General features: G+C 42.3%; 1 protein-coding gene across 1 annotated transcript; it reads right to left on the bottom strand.

Annotated features, from left to right (window-relative positions):
* Window positions 1–244: 244 nt before the first annotated feature.
* LOC138247031 (olfactory receptor 5V1-like) lies at window positions 245–1,183 on the bottom strand. The gene has a single exon (XM_069201780.1). It carries the CDS (start codon window positions 1,181–1,183, stop codon window positions 245–247), a length of 939 nt encoding a protein of 312 aa, XP_069057881.1.
* Between the last annotated feature and the right edge of the window lie 20,445 nt (window positions 1,184–21,628).

A 21,628-nucleotide genomic window follows, 5' to 3' on the forward strand; every position in this document is an offset into this window, starting at 1 on the left:
GACATAAGCCTGTATTGCTTGTAAACAAGCCTTTATCTTCCAGTATATTGCTGCAAGTTCTGACATTAATATTCAATTGCTGTTCAACAATTACCCAAATTAAACACGAAGAGACTCAACCAAGGATCTGAACCTAATTAGTGCAAAATTAAAATGAAACGGTGTTGAAAAGAAGACACTTGTTAAATAGTCACTGCTATATATTCAAACTTAATATAAGATGCTTAACAGTTGTCGATGAAGTCTATATTTTTATGTATTTCGAGATTTTAAGAATTGTTTTGCTCAGTGCGTCCTTCACCTCCTTGTTGCGGAATGAGTAAATAAGTGGGTTGAATAAGGGGGTAACAATCATATACAGTAGCGCCGCAATTCGATCTGTCTCTAAAGAATACTGTGAGGTTGGTCTCACATACATGGCGACCACTGTTCCAAAATACACCCCAGCCACGATGAGGTGGGAGGCACAGGTGGAGAATGCCCTACGCTTCCCCAAGGTGGTAGGAATCCTAATGATTTGTGCAACGATACAAACATATGAGATGGAGACGCACACCAGAGAGCCCAGAGTCACAAAACCCCCCATGCTGAACGCCACGATCTCATTTGCTGAGGTGTCCGAACAGGCTAGCTTCAACAGCGGGGCGATATCACACACAAAGTAGTTGATCTCATTATGTCCACAGAAAGATAACTTAGAGATCAAAATCACCTGCACCGTCGGAGCTAGGAATCCTCCCAGCCAGACACTTAGCACTAGGCGAGTACATGAATGGCTGGTCATCACCATCCGGTAGAGCAGAGGGCGGCATATTGCAGAGTAGCGGTCATAGGCCATTAGGGCAAGCAGGAAACATTCTGTAGATGTTAAGGATACGAAGATGTACAGCTGTATCAGACAGCCAGGGAAAAGAACATGTTTTCTACCCAAAAGGGTAGACAGAATTAGTGGTTGGGTCACTGTGATGTAGAATATCTCCAACACAGACAGATTTCGGATAAAGAAGTACATCGGGCTCTGAAGATGAGCGTCCGCCGTTGTGATGTAAATGATGGTGAAGTTGCCTGCAAAAGTGACCACGTAAATGGCAAGAAAAATCACAAAGAGTAAGCTCTGTAGCTCCTCAGAACCGGAGAACCCCAGTATTACAAATTCTTTTAGTGTGGTGGAACAATTGTCCATATTTTCTTCGTCTGCAGCTAACTTAAAAAAACATAACATGTTTTTGTTAGTAGAATATGCATGTCCACTTTTCAATAGAAATGAAAATCACAATAAATGTTGTCTTTCATCTTTAAAAATGATATCATCATCAGTGCAGAATCCTCAACTTGTCAAATCCTTTTACAAATGGTTTGAAATTAAGCTGAAAGACAAAATCAAGATTTAAGGGTCCAGATTTACTAAAGGTTACTATCATTGCAAAAAGACACAAAGAAGAACATTGGTATTTTCTTTCGAGATGGAAAGGTGCTCTTTTCTCAGCACAAAATGTACTTGGCATTGTTCTGCACCCAGGGCACGTTACTGGAGAACTACTTGAAAACATCAGCGAACAAACCCACAGCATCTGATGAAAAGCCTAATCCACAAAGACAGTGAGACCAGGGTTCGCATCAACAACTAATGCCTCCTTGAAGGACACGTTAACAGGGGGAAATGCTTAGATTAAAAAAAATCTCACGACTTGCTAAAGGGCTCAGCACACTTCAAATATGTTGGATCCTTCTGAAATGCATTTAGACATAGGAATTTGCACTGGAAGGGTATGCTTCAAGTACAAATCCTAGGCTATGCTGGCCACACTCACCTCTGCACCATGGTGTGAGGCTGTGCATCATGGAAGAAGCCTAATTAGAGCGCCAAGTCGCGGGATGACACTAGCAGCAGGTTATGGCTCTGCACCATTTCCCCCCTTGTGCAATGCAGTGCAGCAATTTTGATTGCTGGACTGTGTTGGGTAAAAAACTACTAACTTTGCCACAAGGTGTGAGTATACATTAACAAATATTCGAACAATGGAATGTTGGGAACATCTTAGCAGCAATTGGAGTGGCAAAGGGTGAGCAGTGGCTGGTATAAGCCTTAAACGCCAACAATGCAATGTTTGCTGATCCTTGTTTAATTTAGAACATTCTACACTCAGTGTATGGAATGTTCTAATAGCAGTATAGCCTTATGCTCTAAGCTAAAGGCCTTCTTTTTGTTACATATTCTCGTCCTCAGCATGGGAAGAGTGCCTATAACAACATATATGATGAGGAGGAAAGAGCCAAGATGGTGGGGAGCATGAGGGGAACAAATACAAGTACAATGGGTTGGAAAGGGTAATGGGTGGGAACAAGAACCCGAGGATGATAGCAAGCATGGATCTAGGAGTGCTATGGCAAAGTGCCACAGCACATGGATTAAACTATCACATTCTGATTATTCAGAACTGGTTTTTGACATTAGTCCTCAAGGCAGGTAATGTTTGATGTAGCTGAAATACAGTGGAAAATAAACATTTACTTTAGTGTCTGATGACAAGTGCCACTGTGAATCCAGCACAACTAACCAACATTGACAACACTAAGATGTGCACCAGCATGCCCCCTTCTAAACAGGTTCTCTAAAAGAAAATATCTTAAATGATGTGCCTCATAGGACGGCACCTTCTTGGAGAATTTATATAAAAATGGTTGACATCAACATAAAGACTATTTTTCATAAAAGACACATATGACACTGAAAAACAACACTGCTTTCTGCCGATCCCTTCAATGAATCATACATCTTTAAAATTTCTACTTTCTGCAGATAAGTCCATATCTTTTCTAATTCTTATTCAGCATCTCCATGCAACTCATGACTGAACAACGTGAAGCACTATTGCTGAAGGTTTACAGCACACTTCTCCCACAGAGACATAACCTATACTAAGGTGCATGCTGACTTATCATATTACTCTGGCCCCGTTCACAAAGAGCCTCCGCATTCATGGTGGAGGCTCCTTAGTTGTGGTGGAGGTTCCTCAGTCATGGTAGGATCTCCACACTGCAGTTTCCCATTGCAGAGATCCCACCACAACTGCAGCAATCCTGCCACAACTGAGGAGCCTGATCCTCCTCCATGAGCGCGAAGGCTCTTTGTGAAATGAGGCCTAAGATTTATTTTCTTCTCCTTATACACTCACAAAGTTAAGATGGACCTACAACTTTCAGAAACATCTTTATTTTAGTGAAAGGTAAGACTATCTTGGCTATATGATAAAAAAAAAAACACCTATACACCACTCTTCTATAAACAACTGTAAAGCATTTGTGCCTTCTTGTTTATAACTATAGAAAAATATTATATCATGGTATCGTCCTGCATAAGAAACTGTTACTTTCTTAGTTCCCTATGGCTATTAGCTCTTTTCATAAGCAATCCTGCTGCTCGCTTACTAGAAGGACTCTTGTGATTGCTATACAGGAGCTGAATTCTGACAGCCTATTAGATCACTTTTCTTTTTTCGTTTTCTGTTACCATTCTTCCTCTTGATGAGAAGGACTTGGCATCAATACAGTTATCTTTGATATCCTTCAGTGTTGTCAGATCGAAGCAGTAAATAAACGTGGGGCATAACCGACAGCACGGCTGGCTACACATGCCTAATACGAGCTCCGGCCGAGCCCACTTATGTTCTGACAGAATCCTGTTCCCAGATCCCCATCCGCCAAGTACACACCTGCCAGGTCAGAGATGGTAGCTAACCAGATGCGGTGGCCCTTGATCGGTGGAGGTGCCCCAGAGCATAAAAAAACTAAGAGCGACCGCTCCAAGAGAGGCCCAGGAAAATGGGGCCCATCACCCCCGCAGCCAGGGATAGAGGCACAGCGTGTTCCTAGCAGCTGGTGCCCCCCCAGTAAGAGGCGGTGTTAACCCACTGACCTGAGTGCCATGGGCCCTCACTTACTAAGTGGTGATCGGCTTCAGGAGGGCCCTGCAGACGTGAGCCTAGCCTGCATCGAGGGAGGTGTTGACTGAGGCGGGGCCTATGACCCTGGACATCGGTGAGTAGTGGTTGTGGGAATCTACTGCACTACGGCCCCGAGGTCTGACACCTCGGCTTGACCGCTGACAAGCCAGTGCAGCCCCAGCAGGGAGTCGACTTATGGCAGGCGAAGAGATGTGAGGTGAGAGAGAGCTGGTGGTCTCCGGGTGGTGAGGTGAAGTTGCTGGTCCAGCCCGCCCCTGGAGCTGACAAATGGGAGAGATCCTCCATGACACAGTGAGGCATGCTGTGGTGTGCTGTTGCTGCTTTATCAGATGAGCTCCCCCCTCCTCAAGGTGCTATGGAGGCGAAAGTCACCATATATATTTTTATTACCTTACCCAGCAATGCTTTTGATGACGTAGCACTGATGTCCATGAGTTGTCCTGACTGCTCTGAGGCATACAAGGTCCACCCCAATTTCCTGCGGGGTGTACCACTAAATTACAGGACAGGCCGGAGGTCCCGGACTTCGTGGACATTGGTGAACTGTGCGGAGACCCATTCCCCCGCACCTTTTCTATTGCTGCCCAATGTGTTTGGCATACCGTATCTACTGAAGTACAGCCTCCTGTGGGCTTGGCATAGGGCAGACACAGTCATGGAAGCACTCCCTTCTCCTTACCAAGGGATCGAGGAACTCCCAACTGTTTGGGACAGAGTTGCGGTCCTAGCATTCAAGGTATAGTGAAGCCTGAATCTGCCACAACAGCAACACCCATTACTTGCCCTCTTAATGACCGCTCAGGACAGTCACTTGAGAGACAGCGGACATTGGTTTTGTCACCCCAACCACGATATGGCTAAGAATAAGGACTTGAAACCTCCCAAGCAGAGGAAAATTGATAGATATACTAAAACACTGGAGGCCCATGCAGCTAATGAAGATACCTCCTAGATGCCAGACAATGAGGCCTTACTGTTAGCTATCCAACAAACCAGAACGACTCTGAAGACTAAAGTGGGCAAGGCAGCAGTCTAGGTCTCCCTACTGCGACAAGACCGCTGCAAAGCCACTGACAGAGTAACTGCAACAGAAGAGAAGACATCAAAGCTTGAGCATTTGACCCATACCCAAGGGGCTGACTTGAAAATGGTAAAGGCACTCACTAAAGACATTCTCTGGAGAGCAGATGACACCGAAATCTGTGCACATCGCAGTAACCTTAGAGTTGTAGGTTTTCCTGAGGGAGTTGAAGGTACAAAAGCACTTATTTTTCTAATAAACTGGCTTCTATCCTACCTGACATCTGCTACTTTCTCTACATGTTTTATGATAGAGAGCTCACAGAGCACCAGCGCCGAAACCACCAGCTGGAGCTACCCAAGGGCCCTCACAGCACGATTTCTGAATTATCATGAGAAAGACCTTATTCTCAGAGAAGTGCGACAACAGGGAAAACTGACTCATGACTTATCTACCATACTCTTCTTTCCAGACAATTACCACTAATTACAGAAGCAGCACCACTTCTTTGACACAGTGAAAGTTAAGCTTTGTACAATGAAATCATGCTCCTGTTCCCTGCAAAACTGAAAATTATCCTTCAAGATAAAGCGTACTTCCTTGTTATATAGGAGGACGCATGGAGACGAGTGCAGGAGCGTCCCACTCTGCATCAGCACCCAACAATAGAACCACAGATGCCAGGACATAGCCAATGGAAGCCAGACCGAAGATTGGGGCCTCCAAGTAGAAGTTGTGAAGCCGCTTGAGGAGTTTTCGAGACGGACCCTGTGGAACCGCTCCCACAAGGCTTACCACAAGTTACCGCTCCTCAGAACCAGATGCTGGCTGGGGGAAGGTGTTTGCCCCCCAATATAGTGAACTCTTTGACACATGGCAACTGTCACCAGTGAAAGGGGATGAACCTGTCCATGAAGGGGGAAACCCCTCGTGTGAGAAGCACTGAAAAGATCAAGCTGACCCAAGCAACACAGATTTGAGTAAAGGGACCGATGAGGACTCTGAACATTGATTTACTATCGAGACAGAATTAGAATTATCGTTTATTCTCATGGCTGCTGGATAGCTCCAGGATGTGGATGGCCCTACAGCATGAACCTTCCACCCCCTACCCCCTTTCCTTTTTTTCTTCCTTTATTGCTTTCTCCTTCTTCTCTTCCCTTCCCCATTCTTTCCTCTGTGGAAATGGGTAGGGGAAGAGTAAACTGATGCAATGGTCACGCTGGTGGGAGGACCAGAGAGTACAAAGAAAGTTTAACTCACAGGACGCATGCGAACATTTCTTTGCTGTTGTTTGCTTTTTGTTTTTATGTTTTCAATTGGAGGAAAGGTAGTTTTATTGCTTATTTGGGCACTATATAAAGTAACAGGAAAGCATAGTACAGAGAGAACACGGGGGGAAAGTATTTAACCCCAAGAGAGTAAAGGAAACCACAAGAAAAGAGAAAACTAATCACTAATGAATGATCCCAACTAACCAACACTTAAGTCAGAAAATATATATATATATAAACCAAGAAAATGTTACTTATAAAACACGCAAAGGTGGAGGAGCATAATTGGGTGTGGGAAGACGGAATATACAGACCAGTACATTTACTTAATAAGCCTTCGTATTTTCTCTCTTTCTCTCTCTCTCTCTCTCTCTCAGACTCCAAACAAGTTATCATGGAACCACTGCCATACCTAGGAGAAAAAATAGAAGAAACTTAAACACAGACGATACAAGAAGGATAAATAAGACAAGAGGACAGATTCAAAAAAAATTCTAGTGGTGCTTGAAAAATTGTAAACGGGGAAACTGATTTAGATACCTTAATGAGGAGAAAAATAAAGCCTTATACTAGCTGAGTTCTTGCAAATGCGTGTAATGAACTATTACTAGATTACTTAAAAAAAGGAACAATTTAGTACTTCATATTACCATACCTGTCACAGATGGATATGTGTATGGCGACGGAACGGGTGATATACAAGAGCAGAGGTTGCCCCATAAATTTTGTAAAATATGGGGTCTTTGGATCACATACTATAACCTCGACCCACGAGTTAGCTACGAACGAAATGATCAGTGATGATCCCGTAATTTGTCTATGTATCTGACCCCACTGCTGAGATGTCCCACTGTATGATTTCTTACTGATGATGCTGATTTATGGGAAGCCGTTCATGTCAAAATTACAGCTCCCCATATTGGACACCTCCTGAAATGCATAGCGTGCTGCAAAATGAATATGGCACACACCAGAATGAATGTACTATGTGTCAAAATAGTTATGATACCCGGCAGAGTGAATCTGAATTGAACCAAAACAAATATGAAACCAGGCAGAATGAATATGCTACTTAATGATTAATATGAATTAACACACACACCAAATTGAATAAGAAATATACTGAAATATATATAAATCATACTGAAATTAATATGGCCCTCACTGTAAACAATAAAGCAATCACTGAAACGAATACAATATTCACCAAAAATAATGGGGCATTTATTGAATTGATTGACTTATGCCAAGAGAAATATGACATACATTGAAATTAATATGGCAGATTGAAAATAATATAAAGTGTTGAAATGAATATATTATATTCTGAAAAGAAAAAAATGCACATTGAAACTAATACAATGTACATTGAAATGAACATTAAACATGTTGCAATGAATTTGAATTGTGTTGAAATGAATATTACCGAGATGGCAATGAATATGAGACACACAGACATTAATAGGAGATGATTAAAAATGAATATGGCTTGTGTTGAAATTAATGCAACGCTATTGAATTGAAGGTGACATGTCTTCAAATGAGTATGACCAAAGTCAAAATTCACATGAGATTTGTTAAAAAGAATATGGCACGCCTTAAAATTAATATGACATATATTCAAACTAGTATGATACATATTCAAATGAATATGATTTATGTTAAAGTTGATAAATTGCATCTTAAAATTAATATGACAAGTGTTAATATGAATATGGCATCCATTGAAATAAACTTAACATTGATTGAAAAGAATATAACACAAGTTAAAATGAATATGACCTACGTTGAAATGAATATGACCTTCATTGAAATGAATTTGACATGTTTTAAAATTAATACGAGCAACGTTAAAATCATCATGACATTTATCACAATGAATATGGCTTGCATTGAAAGTGATATGATATACATTGACATGATTACGATATATGTTGCAATGGATATGATTCATGTTAAAATTAAGATGTGTTAATATGAATGAAGCATCTATTAAAAGAAATATGACACATGCTAAGATGACTATGACATGCATTGAAACAAATATGAGCTCCACCGAAACATGTCTTAAACTGAATATGACCAATGCTGAAATTAAAATGAAACTTGTCAAAATGAATATGGTTTGTTTGAAATTGATATGATACACAGCAAAAGAAATACTGCATAAATTAATATGACCTATGTTGAAATGGATATGACCTTGTTAAAATTATTATGACAGGTGTTGTTGAAATGAATGACATTATTAGAAAGGAATATGACACGTTAAGATGAATATGAGCCACTTTGAAATGAATATGACACCTGATGAAATTAATATGGCTCACATCAAAAGTTATATGACATTCTGTAACATGAATATCACACTTTTTGAAATGAAAATGAAACTGTGAGATAAATGTAACATGCTTTGAAATGAATTAGGCAAATATTGAAAGGAACACAAGCCATGTTTAAATGAATATGGCTTGCTCTGAACTTATGTGGATTTGCTTTAAAATTAATATTATATATTGAAATTAATGTCACATATTCTCAAAGGGTCGCATTACGAGTTTTGTGGTTTGTGCACAACCATAGCGGTGGTGTTACCGCCATCTGCTTGGCAGTCAGACCACAGTATTACAATGCTGGCAGTCCCATAGGGAAAGACTGCTGCAGTCCCGCCAGCACCACCAGGCAGCGCAGACCACCGCGGTGGCGAGGCAGGCCAAAAAGGCCGACAGAGCCAGTGTTTTGGATGGAAACATTATGATGTTGCCTACCGCCAGCGTGACCGTGGCAGTCCAACCACCACATTCCAGCAGGTGGAAATGGAAAGCATAAAGGAAGCAACTCACCTGCAGGCAGTGTTACATGACCTGTGCCGCCATGGAGCCCATCACACACACGTAATGCTGCAGGTGCTGCTCATTGATGGACCCACATAGCACCCACATTGCAACACAATGGAAGGTCAATGGGATGCACAAAAGGTTGTGAAACGAATATCCAAAGCTCACAATGCAAACAATACCTGCATATTAGTGATGACGACATCAGGAGCATTCATGGACATATTTCATTTTGCACATACCCCTAAAACAGCATTTGCATAGGAACTGACCCTTCATGTATCTCAGGGACAAACAATATCTGAGCCAAGTGATATGCCAAGCTGCCAAATGTGTAACTGCAAGTCATGAAAGCACATACAACGGCAACAGCATGGTCCAGACATCTAGATGATGAAGTTGTAAGGTACACACATCAAAGTGGACACATGGTCAGTCAAATCCAAAGGAAGCTACCACAATTTAACACCCTCCATGTGTGGACCAACAAAACTGTAGCTCCCGCACATGAGACGAAAGTACAATCTATATCAGGGGACAAATCTACACCATACATGCTGACATTGGCGAACACAAGATGAAATACTTACCCTAGCAAGCATAAAACAATGCAATAATACCCCAATTGGATCAACACCCACATATCCATACAGTGAACATCTACCCTTGTCTTGGGTGACCAACACTTCTCACAAAGTCAGATATTAAAAAACAACAGCAAATGTGGTGGATGTATCTGTGGGTGTTGTGGTGGTGTCTGGGGGTATGGTGACTGAGGTGTTTGGGGCTATGGGTTGTGAGCTGTTGTAGGAGGCTGGCCTGGCATGTAGTGGGTACCTTAGGTGCTTACACCTTATACCAGGTCCAGTTATCCCCTATTAGTGAAATGTAGTAGTGTTCTAGCAGCTTAGGCTGATAGGGGTAGCTGTAGCAGAGCAGCTTAAGCTGAACTATGAGACATGCAAAGCTCCTGCAATACCGCTTATATTTACACAGTATTTATACACAATAAAAGACAATACTCAGTGTTACCAAAAATAAAGGTACTTCATTTTAGGGACACAAGACCAAAATTATCTTAGAGGCAATACTCGTTCTGGAGGTAAGTATTATACACAATATATACACTAGACACCAAAATCAGGTAAGTAAATAGTCATAGGATAGTGCAAACAATAGAAAATACCATAGAATGCAATAGGAAGAAATAGGCCTTGGGGCAACACAAACCATATACTAAGAAAGTGGAATGCAAATCACAAATTCCCCCCTAGGCAAGTGTAGTGTGTAGAGGGGCACTGGGAGTGTAAGAAAACCACAAAGGTTGGTAAAATACCCCACCCCAGAGCCCAGGAAAGTAGGAGTAAAGTACTGCAAGTTTCTTTAGGACACACTAAAAGTCGTGAATAGAGTTATTGCAAGAACCAAGCAAGACTGCAAGCAACAAATGGTGAATTCCTGGACCTGAAGACCTGTAAAGAGAGGAGAGCAACTCCAGAAGCCGCAGAAGATTCCAGGAAGGACAGGAGCCCCTGCCAACATAGAAGATCGTGCAAAAGAGGATTCTCCGGTTGGAAGAAGTCTGTAGGAGAGCACCAAAGAAGATGGCTGTGGGTTCCTGCATGATGCAAAGGATGTCCCATGTGGAGATGTTGGATGCAGGTGAGTTGTAGCGCTGGATTAGTCCAACAAGCCTTGGTTCAAGCAGTGTCACGGATTGTGTCATAATGGTTCTGCCTGGACCCAGGAGGGACCTGGGGGCCTCAACTCAGACAGAGGACCCACAGAGCTCCCAGGACACGGGAACAAAGAAGGTGCAAATTCCGGTTGCTGCAGCACTACAAAAAAAGGTCCCGACAGGATAGAGTGCTGGGCACCTGGGCCAGGCTTTGACAGAGTAACTGCAACAGAAGAGAAGACATCAAAGCTTGAGCATTTGACCCATACCCAAGGGGCTGACTTGAAAATGGTAAAGGCACTCACTAAAGACATTCTCTGGAGAGCAGATGACACCGAAATCTGTGCACATCGCAGTAACCTTAGAGTTGTAGGTTTTCCTGAGGGAGTTGAAGGTACAAAAGCACTTATTTTTCTAGTAAACTGGCTTCTATCCTACCTGACATCTGCTACTTTCTCTACATGTTTTATGATAGAGAGCTCACAGGGCACCAGCGCCGAAACCACCAGCTGGAGCTACCCAAGGGCCCTCACAGCACGATTTCTGAATTATCATGAGAAAGACCTTATTCTCAGAGAAGTGCGACAACAGGGAAAACTCACTCATGACTTATCTACCATACTCATCTTTCCAGACAATTACTGCTAATTACAGAAGCAGCACCACTTCTTTGACACAGTGAAAGTTAATCTTTGTACAATGAAATCATGCTCCTGTTCCCTGCAAAACTGAAAATTATCCTTCAAGATAAAGCGTACTTTCTTGTTATATAGGAGGACGCATGGAGACGAGTGCAGGAGCGTCCCACTCTGCATCAGCACCCAACAATCAAACCACAGATGCCAGGACATAGCCAATGGAAGCCAGACCGAAGATTGGGGCCTCCAAGTAGAAGTTGTGAAGCCGCTTGAGGAGTGTTTGAGACGGACCCTGTGGAACCGCTCCCACAAGGCTTACCACAAGTTACCGCTCCTCGGAACCAGATGCTGGCAGGGGGAAGGTGTTTGCCCCCCAATGTAGTGAACTCTTTGACACATGGCAACTGTCACCAGTGAAAGGGGATGAACCTGTCCATGAAGGGGGAAACCCCTCGTGTGAGAAGCACTGAAAAGATCAAGCTGACCCAAGCAACACAGATTTGAATAAAGGGACCGATGAGGACTCTGAACATTGATTTACTATCGAGACAGAATTAGAATTATCGTTTATTTTCATGGCTGCTGGATAGCTCCAGGATGTGGATGGCCCTACAGCATGAACCTTCCACCCCCTGCTCCTTTCCTTTTTTTCTTCCTTTATTGCTTTCTCCTTCTTCTCTTCCCTTCCCCATTCTTTCCTCTGTTGCTTTCCTCTCTTCCCTTTTGGGCCTTCCCCGCCCACTCCCCTTCCCTCTGTTTCCGTAACCGGTTGGGCTCAGTGAGACTGATGTATATGGTCAACTCTGGCCGTAAGTCAGTGACGGACTCATAGTAGGCATATATCGGCCTGATTGTTGGTTAACCATTTGTGAGGTGTGAGTTTTGTTGAGTGAAAGCCCTCTTAGAGAGAAGTTACGAGTTTTTAGAGTTATATAGTTGGGATTGAAATGTCTACAGACTCTCTGCATGATTCAGTGACACAGCAGCCATAGTGATCATGTGGCCACACGTGAGCAGAGGAAAGAGGAGGTGGGCACTGTTTTCTTTGGCTGAATATTTTCAATGTTTGTTTATAAGAAGACGAGCTAAAGGTGTTGCTTCTAAGAGTAGTCCCAGTTCACTGAAATGGGCCATAGATGTGCATCATTGTGGTAATAATGTCGGTGATTGACCCTGACGTCAGAACGCGTTCCGTTCTCACATGGAATGTCAATGGCTTAGGGCACAAAGTTAAGAGGGATCTAGGGACCGCCTTTATAAGACGCCAGAAACCAGATGTAGTCCTTTTACAGGAAATCGATCTTCGGGGCAAACACTGTTGCTTCCTCGCTAGAGGAACTTATACTCTGCTGGCACATGCTGGGTTGACTTATGGGGTAAGAGGTGTAGCAATCCTCATCCCAAAAACTCCTCCCTTCCAGGTCCATAGAACGTGGTGATATCCGAACGACACATACACAGAAGTACAGGGTCTGCAGGGCATAGAAGACTTTACTATCATTAGTGTCTGTGCACCCCCCACTTACAACAGCACACGTTGGCTACTGTGGCTGAAATTCTATTGGAAACTGAATCTTCCTGACATATTATTGGAGGGGATTTTAATGACGTGTTGACAGCCACGTTAGATAGATCACATACACTGTGCACCACACATGCATATAGGTCCACACCACTTCGACGCTTTGTAGGTACGCTGGGCTTGATCGACCAGTGGCGACGACTTCACCCCACCAAAAGAGGTTATTCCTATTACTCCAGGGTCCATAATGTGTTTTCCATGCTAGATTATATATTCACATTCGCTGGGTAAGTGGGGACGATATAGGGAGAAGAATGCACAAATTTATAAAGCCCAAATTGTGAATCGGTAACCTATTACCAAATCACAATTTGGGTTTTGCGATTTGATATTAGGAAGGGCGTGTTCAGGCCATCCCTTCCTAATACCGAATCTGAATGGTATGTATGATTGTTTTGTGACCTTGAATGCGGTGGCAAAACAACTGTATTTAACACCAATTTCAAACTGGTGCTAACCCATTTTCAAACAGGATGGGGTCCCCGTGGGACCTCTAACCCTTTCTGAATGGTAGTGAAAAAATGAAAAGAAAACCTTTCTTTTTTTATGTAATACATCCTGTTTTCCTTTAAGGAGAACGGGCTGCATTTGAAAAAAAATCCTGCTTTTTTCAAAAAGCAGTCACAGACATGGTGGTCTGCTGTCCCCAGCAGGCCACCATCCCTGTGAGTGCAGACATTTCCAATGGGGTCGCAAATTGCGACCTACTTCATGAATATTGATGAGGTAGGCCTTTGCAACCCCACTGGGAATCGCGAACAGTGTGCTTAACTCTGTTGTACATTTTGTTTTGTGACTCACAATTTGCGATTCCCAAACGGATCGCAAATTGCGAGTTGTAAAAGAAAAGTTTGTACATTTGGCTCTTAGCATGAGGACTGTCTGATCACTCAACTTTGGATCACCATGGGACAGCGGCTACTGAGACTGGACTCTGTGCACTCGGCAGTGACATTATAGGAAGCTTATTAAGCAGTGATACGTGGTACAGCGCAAGATGCTATTGCCTACATAAAAAAAGTAGGAAATTGAGAAAAGGAAAGATGTAGAAGACAGGCTGAGATGTCTGGAAGCAGTGAATGTGGATTTACCCACTCCTTTGACCCCTAGACAAATGGAGGTTTTAAGAACTGAATATAAAGAACTGGCTGCTAGTGAGGTCAGCAATCACCTGTTGGCCATACAGCATCACCTCTGTGGCATGGGTGACGAGGCAGGGAAACTGTTGGCATGGCTGGGGTGTTGGGAAATAGAGGTCAGACGGGTGACCCAGACAGAAGACTGTGTGGGCACCCTTTGTGTAACTGACAAGGAGATAGCAAATGAGCTTGCCCCATTTTATGAGGCCCTCTACAGGGAGTGCCCCCAGGGAGAGCACTAGATAGAAGACTACCTAAGCACCATTGACATACTACTGGTGCTCCTGACTGAGGACAAAGAGTCCCTAGATGGTGAGATATCCCTCATTGAAAAGAGGGAAGCAGTGGCAAAACACACTACAGATAAGACCCTGGCCCCAAGTGGCCTTCTGGTGGATTAAAAAAAAAAAACAGATAGACTTATTAGCACCCCATTTGCATGATTTATACATGGCAGCTTGACAAAAGGGGATCCTGCCACCTGACTTGCACGGAGCCACAATAGTGGTAATTCACAAACTGGGGAAACCCTCTACTGAGTGTGGCTCTTATCACCCAATATCATCACTTAATATTGAAACTAAGGTCCTATCCACAATACTTGTCACCAGACTCTCAAAGGTCATCTCTCCCTTCATTCATCATGACCAGTCAGGGTTTTTTTTAAAGTTCTCTACTAAGGATAATCTTTGCAGACTCCATAACTGGATGACGACAGTGGACTCCCGCCCAGATCCCCATATATTTGTGTCTTTAAACGTCGAAAGGCCTTTGATGCAGTGCAATGGCCCTGTATGATGGCTGCTCTCCAGGAACTGGAATTTGAGGAGAGATTTTTGGTGTGCTTAACTCTGCTTTATAGAGAACCCTATGCAGCAGTATGGGTTAATCGAGTGATGTCAAACACATTTTCTGTTGAGCTGGGCACCCGTCAGAGCTGCCCTCACACTCCCCTCAGCATTGATCTTACGCTGGAACCCATGGCATGTCAAATCCTTTGTAATCCGCTGATACAAGGATTAAGGGCTTCAGGCTCTGCCCTGGAGAAGGAGAAAACATAATTATATGCAGATGATATTCTCCTCTATCTATCCCATCCGCATACTTCAATCCCTGAAATGTTCCAGACCTTTGAGACTTATGGTATTCACTCCTGTTATACCATAAATTGGAACAAGTCAGTCCTCTATTATGACCACAAGACAGCAGCCAAACAGACCACTTTGAGTAAGCTAGCAGGACGACGGAGAATATCCTGTGAGGGTTTCCACTGTTTAGGCATATAAGCAACATTTAACCCTGACAGTAGTATAAACTGCAAAGTTGGAAAAATAATTTTGGATTTCAGTATAGATGCTGAGCGCTGGAGGACACTTACTCTTACAGTTACGGGTACAGCAACCATGTTCAAGATGGTTACCCTCCCTAAATTTCTTTATGCCCTGTAAAATTGCTACTACAAACACCCAGATGACTTCTTCCTTCATAAAAATTGAAAGAGACTTACCAAGGCTCTTGTGGAACGAAAGGCATCCTCAGATAGGCCTAATGACATCGCAGCAGAACTTCTACAACAGAGGTATCTCTTTACCTCACCTTAGAGCATATTACTGGGCTTCTCATTTGTTGGTAATAAATGACTGGGGTCATGCAGATGGGGCTCACCCCACCTAAGCTCTGGAAAGAGCCCAATTCCAAAACCTTCCCTATCTGCACTACCTTTACAGGGGGTTATTAAGATATGGCAGAGGGTGACTAAACACATTGGTTGGGTGGTTAAGATCACACAAGAAACTCCTTTATGGACAGGAACTATACTTGGAGAGATTGATAAACTGAGAGGGTTTCATGACTGGGACACCATAGAAATCTCTAAGGTGGGAGACTTATTGAGAGGGGGGGAATTGATACCCTTTTCCACACTGTAGTAGGAGTACCAGCTCCTTGACACAACGCTTTCAATATCTCCAACTCCAGCATGCATGGACAGCAGAATCTATTCCATACTGGAGTACTTACCCACAGAGGGCAAGCTATTAATGGGGAAATACCGGAAAAAGCAGTCTCATTTATTTATAAAACGTATCATAACAATATGCCTGACACCCTACAAAAACTCAGACGCACCTGGGAAGCTGCAGTAGGTGAGTTAGAGAACAGACTGGGAGGCTGCTCTCATGTTCCCTATAGAGGTTGCGATTAAGACTCAACTATGACTCATATAGCTAAAGGTACTACACCGGATCTATTACGACAGAAGCGTCTCTATAACATAGGTCGGGTGACTTTTCATGACTGTTTGGGGTGTGGGGACCATAGGGGAGATTTCTTTCATACACTCTGTACTTGCCTGCTTATAGGCCCTTACTAGCAAAACCTGCTAGTTCAGCTTGGGAAAATACTTGATACTACATTGCCAGAAGACCCTAAATACATTATCTTGGGAGTCCCTGTGATGTATATCTCCCTCGTATGCAAGTGACACTTTGTAATATGGGCCTAGTGATAGCTAAGAGGGACACTGCGAGGCACTGGGGGGCCCTTGGTGCACCACCGATAACGGAGTAAAAACTAGGGATGGTGTGACAGGGCACGGGTATCGCAGATACCGGGGGCGGACATGGAGTGCCCCACGGGCGCTTCTGGAATCACCTTCCCACACTTCCTGTCTGTGCCAGTTGACATCAGCGGGAGGGAGGACAGCCAAGAGGAGAACAGGGAGGGGACGCGGCGGGGAAGTGGATCGGGAGAAAGGACGAGACACGAGGACAAAGGAGGGTATTCAGGCTTCAGTTGGAGAGAGAGACGGAGGAAGGGTGGATGCCGAGCTGCCAGGCCGTGACGAGGAGTAGGAAGGACGTCCTGCGAGAGAGACCGGGAGACAGACACACGAAGAAGCCAGCCATGTTCTGGAGGAATGTGGCTATCACAGGTATAGGAATGGGTAGGGGAAGAGTAAACTGATGCAATGGTCACGCTGGTGGGAGGACGAGAGAGTACAAAGAAAGTTTAACTCACGGGACGCATGCGAACGTTTCTTTGCTGTTGTTTGCTTTTTGTTTTTATGTTTTCAATTGGAGGAAAGGTAGTTTTATTGCTTATTCGGGCACTATATAAAGTAACAGGAAAGCATAGTACAGAGAGAACACGGGGGGAAAGTATTTAACCCCAAGAGAGTAAAGGAAACCACAAGAAAAGAGAAAACTAATCACTAATGAATGACCCCAACTAACCAACACTTAAGTCAGAAAACATATATATATATATAATCCAAGAAAACGTTACTTATAAAACACGCAAAGGTGGAGGAGCATAATTGGGTGTGGGAAGACGGAATATACAGACCAGTACATTTACCTAATAAGCCTTCGTATTTTCTCTCTTTCTCTCTCTCTCTCTGGGACTCCAAACGAGTTATCATGGAACCACTGCCATACCTAGGAGAAAAAATAGAAGAAACTTAAACACAGACGATACAAGAAGGATAAATAAGACAAGAGGACAGATTCAAAAGATTTTCTAGTGGTGCTTGAAAAATTGTAAATGGGGAAACTGATTTAGATACCTTAATGAGGAGAAAAATAAAGCCTTATACTAGCTGAGTTCTTGCAAACGCGTGTAATGAACTATTACTAGATTACTTAAAAAAAGGAACAATTTAGTACTTCATATTACCATACCTGTCACAGATGGATATGTGTATGGCGACGGAACGGGTGATATACAAGAGCAGAGGTTGCCCCATAAATTTAGTAAAATATGGGGTCTTTGGATCACATACTATAACCTCGACCCACGAGTTAGCTACGAACAAAATGATCAGTGATGATCCCGTAATTTGTCTATGTATCTGACCCCACTGCTGAGATGTCCCACTGTATGATTTCTTACTGATGATGCTGATTTATGGGAAGCCGTTCATGTCAAAATTACAGCTCCCCATATTGGACACCTCCTGAAATGCATACCGTGCTGCAAAATGAATATGACACACACCAGAATGAATGTACTATTTGTCAAAATAGTTATGATGCCTGGCAGAGTGAATCTGAATTGAACCAAAACAAATATGAAACCTGGCAGAATGAATATGCTACTTAATGATTAATATGAATTAACACACACACCAAATTGAATAAGAAATATACTGAAATATATATAAATCATACTGAAATTAATATGGCCCTCACTGTAAACAATAAAGCAATCACTGAAACAAATACAATATTCACCAAAAATAATGGGGCATTTATTGAATTGATTGACTTATGCCAAGAGAAATATGACATACATTGAAATTAATATGGCAGATTGAAAATAATATAAAGTGTTGAAATGAATATATTATATTCTGAAAAGAAAACAATGCACATTGAAACTAATACAATGTACATTGAAATGAACATTAAACATGTTACAATGAATTTGAATTGTGTTGAAATGAATATTACCGAGATGGCAATGAATATGAGACACACAGAAATTAATAGGAGATGATTAAAAATGAATATGGCTTGTGTTGAAATTAATGCAACACTATTGAATTGAAGGTGACGTCTTCAAATGAGTATGACCACAGTCAAAATTCACATGAGATTTGTTAAAATGAATATGGCACGCCTTCAAATTAATATGACATATATTCAAACTAGTATGATACATATTCAAATGAATATGATTTATGTTAAAATTGATAAATTGCATCTTAAAATTAATATGACAAGTGTTAATATGAATATGGCATCCATTGAAATAAACTTAACATTGATTGAAAAGAATATAACACATGTTAAAATGAATATGACCTACGTTGAAATGAATATGACCTTCATTGAAATGAATTTGACATGTTTCAAAATTAATACGAGCAACGTTAAAATCATCATGACATTTATCACAATGAATATGGCTTGCATTGAAAGTAATATGATATACATTGACATGATTACAACATATGTTGCAATGGATATGATTCATGTTAAAATTGAGATGTGTTAATATGAATGAAGCATCCATTAAAAGAAATATGACACATGCTAAGATGACTATGACATGCATTGAAACAAATATGAGCTCCACCGAAACATGTCTTAAACTGAATATTACCAATGCTGAAATTAAAGTGAAACTTGTCAAAATGAATATGGTTTGTTTGAAATTGATATGATACACAGCAAAAGAAATACTGCATAAATTAATATGACCTATGTTGAAATGGATATGACCTTGTTAAAATTATTATGACAGGTGTTAAGGTGAATATGACATCCGTTGAAATGAATGACATTATTAGAAAGGAATATGACACGTTAAGATGAATATGAGCCACTTTGAAATGAATATGACACCTGATGAAATTAATATGGCCCACATCAAAAGTTATATGACATTCTGTAACATGAATATCACACTTTTTGAAATGAAAATGAAACTGTGAGATAAATGTAACATGCTTTGAAATTAATTAGGCAAATATTGAAAGGAACACAAGCCATGTTTAAATGAATATGACTGCTGTTTAAATGAATATGGCTTGCTCTGAACTTATGTGGATTTGCTTTAAAATTAATATTATATATTGAAATTAATGTCACATATTCTCAAAGGGTCGCATTACGAGTTTGGTGGTTTGTGCACAACCATAGCGGTGGTGTTACCGCCATCTGCTTGGCAGTCAGACCACAGTATTACAATGCTGGCAGTCCCATAGGGAAAGACTGCCGCAGTCCCGCCAGCACCACCAGGCAGCGCAGACCACCGCGGTGGCGAGGCAGGCCAAAAAGGCCGACAGAGCCGGTGTTTTAGATGGAAACATTATGATGTTGCCTACCGCCAGAGTGACCGTGGCAGTCCGACCACCACATTCCAGCAGGTGGAAATGGAAAGCATAAAGGAACCAACTCACCTGCAGGCAGTGTTACATGACCTGTGCCGCCATGGAGCCCATCACACACATGTCCTGCCGCAGGTGCTGCTCATTGATGGACCCACATAGCACCCACATTGCAACACAATGGAAGGTCAATGGGATGCACAAAAGGTTGTGAAACGAATATCCAAAGCTCACAATGCAAACAATACCTGCATATTAGTGATGGCGACATCAGGAGCATTCATGGACATATTTCATTTTGCACATACCCCTAAAACAGCATTTGCATAGGAACTGACCCTTCATGTATCTCAGGGACAAACAATATTTGAGCCAAGTGATATGCCTAGCTGCCAAATGTGTAACTGCAAGTCATGAAAGCACATACAACGGCAACAGCATGGTCCAGACATCTGGATGATGAAGTTGTAAGGTACACACATCAAAGTGGACACATGGTCAGTCAAATCCAAAGGAAGCTACCACAATTTAACACCCTCCATGTGTGGACCAACAAAACTGTAGCTCCCGCACATGAGATGAAAGTACAATCTATATCAGGGGACAAATCTACACCATACATGCTGACATTGGCGAACACAAGATGAAATACTTACCCTAGCAAGCATAACACAATGCAATAATACCCCAATTGGATCAACACCCTCATATCCATACAGTGAACATCTACCCTTGTCTTGGGTGACCAACACTTCTCACAAAGTCAGATATTAAAAAACAACAGCAAATGTGGTGGATGTGTCAGTGGGTGTTGTGGTGGTGTCTGGGGGTATGGTGACTGAGGTGTTTGGGGCTATGGGTTGTGAGCTGTTGTAGGAGGCTGGCCTGGCATGTAGTGGGTACCTTAGGTGCTTACACCTTATACCAGGTCCAGTTATCCCCTATTAGTGAAATGTAGTAGTGTTCTAGCAGCTTAGGCTGATAGGGGTAGCTGTAGCAGAGCAGCTTAAGCTGAACTATGAGACATGCAAAGCTCCTGCAATACTGCTTATAGTTACACAGTATTTATACACAATAAAAGACAATACTCAGTGTTACCAAAAATAAAGGTAATTCATTTTAGGGACACAAGACCAAAATTATCTTAGAGGCAATACTCGTTCTGGAGGTAAGTATTATACACAATATATACACTAGACACCAAAATCAGGTAAGTAAATAGTCATAGGATAGTGCAAACAATAGAAAATACCATAGAACGCAATAGGAAGAAATAGGCCTTGGGGCAACACAAACCATATACTAAGAAAGTGGAATGCAAATCACAAATTCCCCCCTAGGCAAGTGTAGTGTGTAGAGGGGCACTGGGAGTATAAGAAAACCACAAAGGTTGGTAAAATACCCCACCCCAGAGCCCAGGAAAGTAGGAGTAAAGTACTGCAAGTTTCTTTAGGACACACTAAAAGTCGTGAATAGAGTTATTGCAAGAACCAAGCAAGACTGCAAGCAACAAATGGTGGATTCCTGGACCTGAAGACCTGTAAAGAGAGGAGAGCAACTCCAGAAGCCGCAGAAGATTCCAGGAAGGACAGGAGCCCCTGCCAACATAGAAGATCGTGCAAAAGAGGATTCTCCGGTTGGAAGAAGTCTGTAGGAGAGCA

The sequence above is a fragment of the Pleurodeles waltl genome, chromosome 7 (assembly GCF_031143425.1).
Source record: "Pleurodeles waltl isolate 20211129_DDA chromosome 7, aPleWal1.hap1.20221129, whole genome shotgun sequence".
Taxonomy (NCBI): Eukaryota; Metazoa; Chordata; class Amphibia; order Caudata; family Salamandridae; genus Pleurodeles; species Pleurodeles waltl.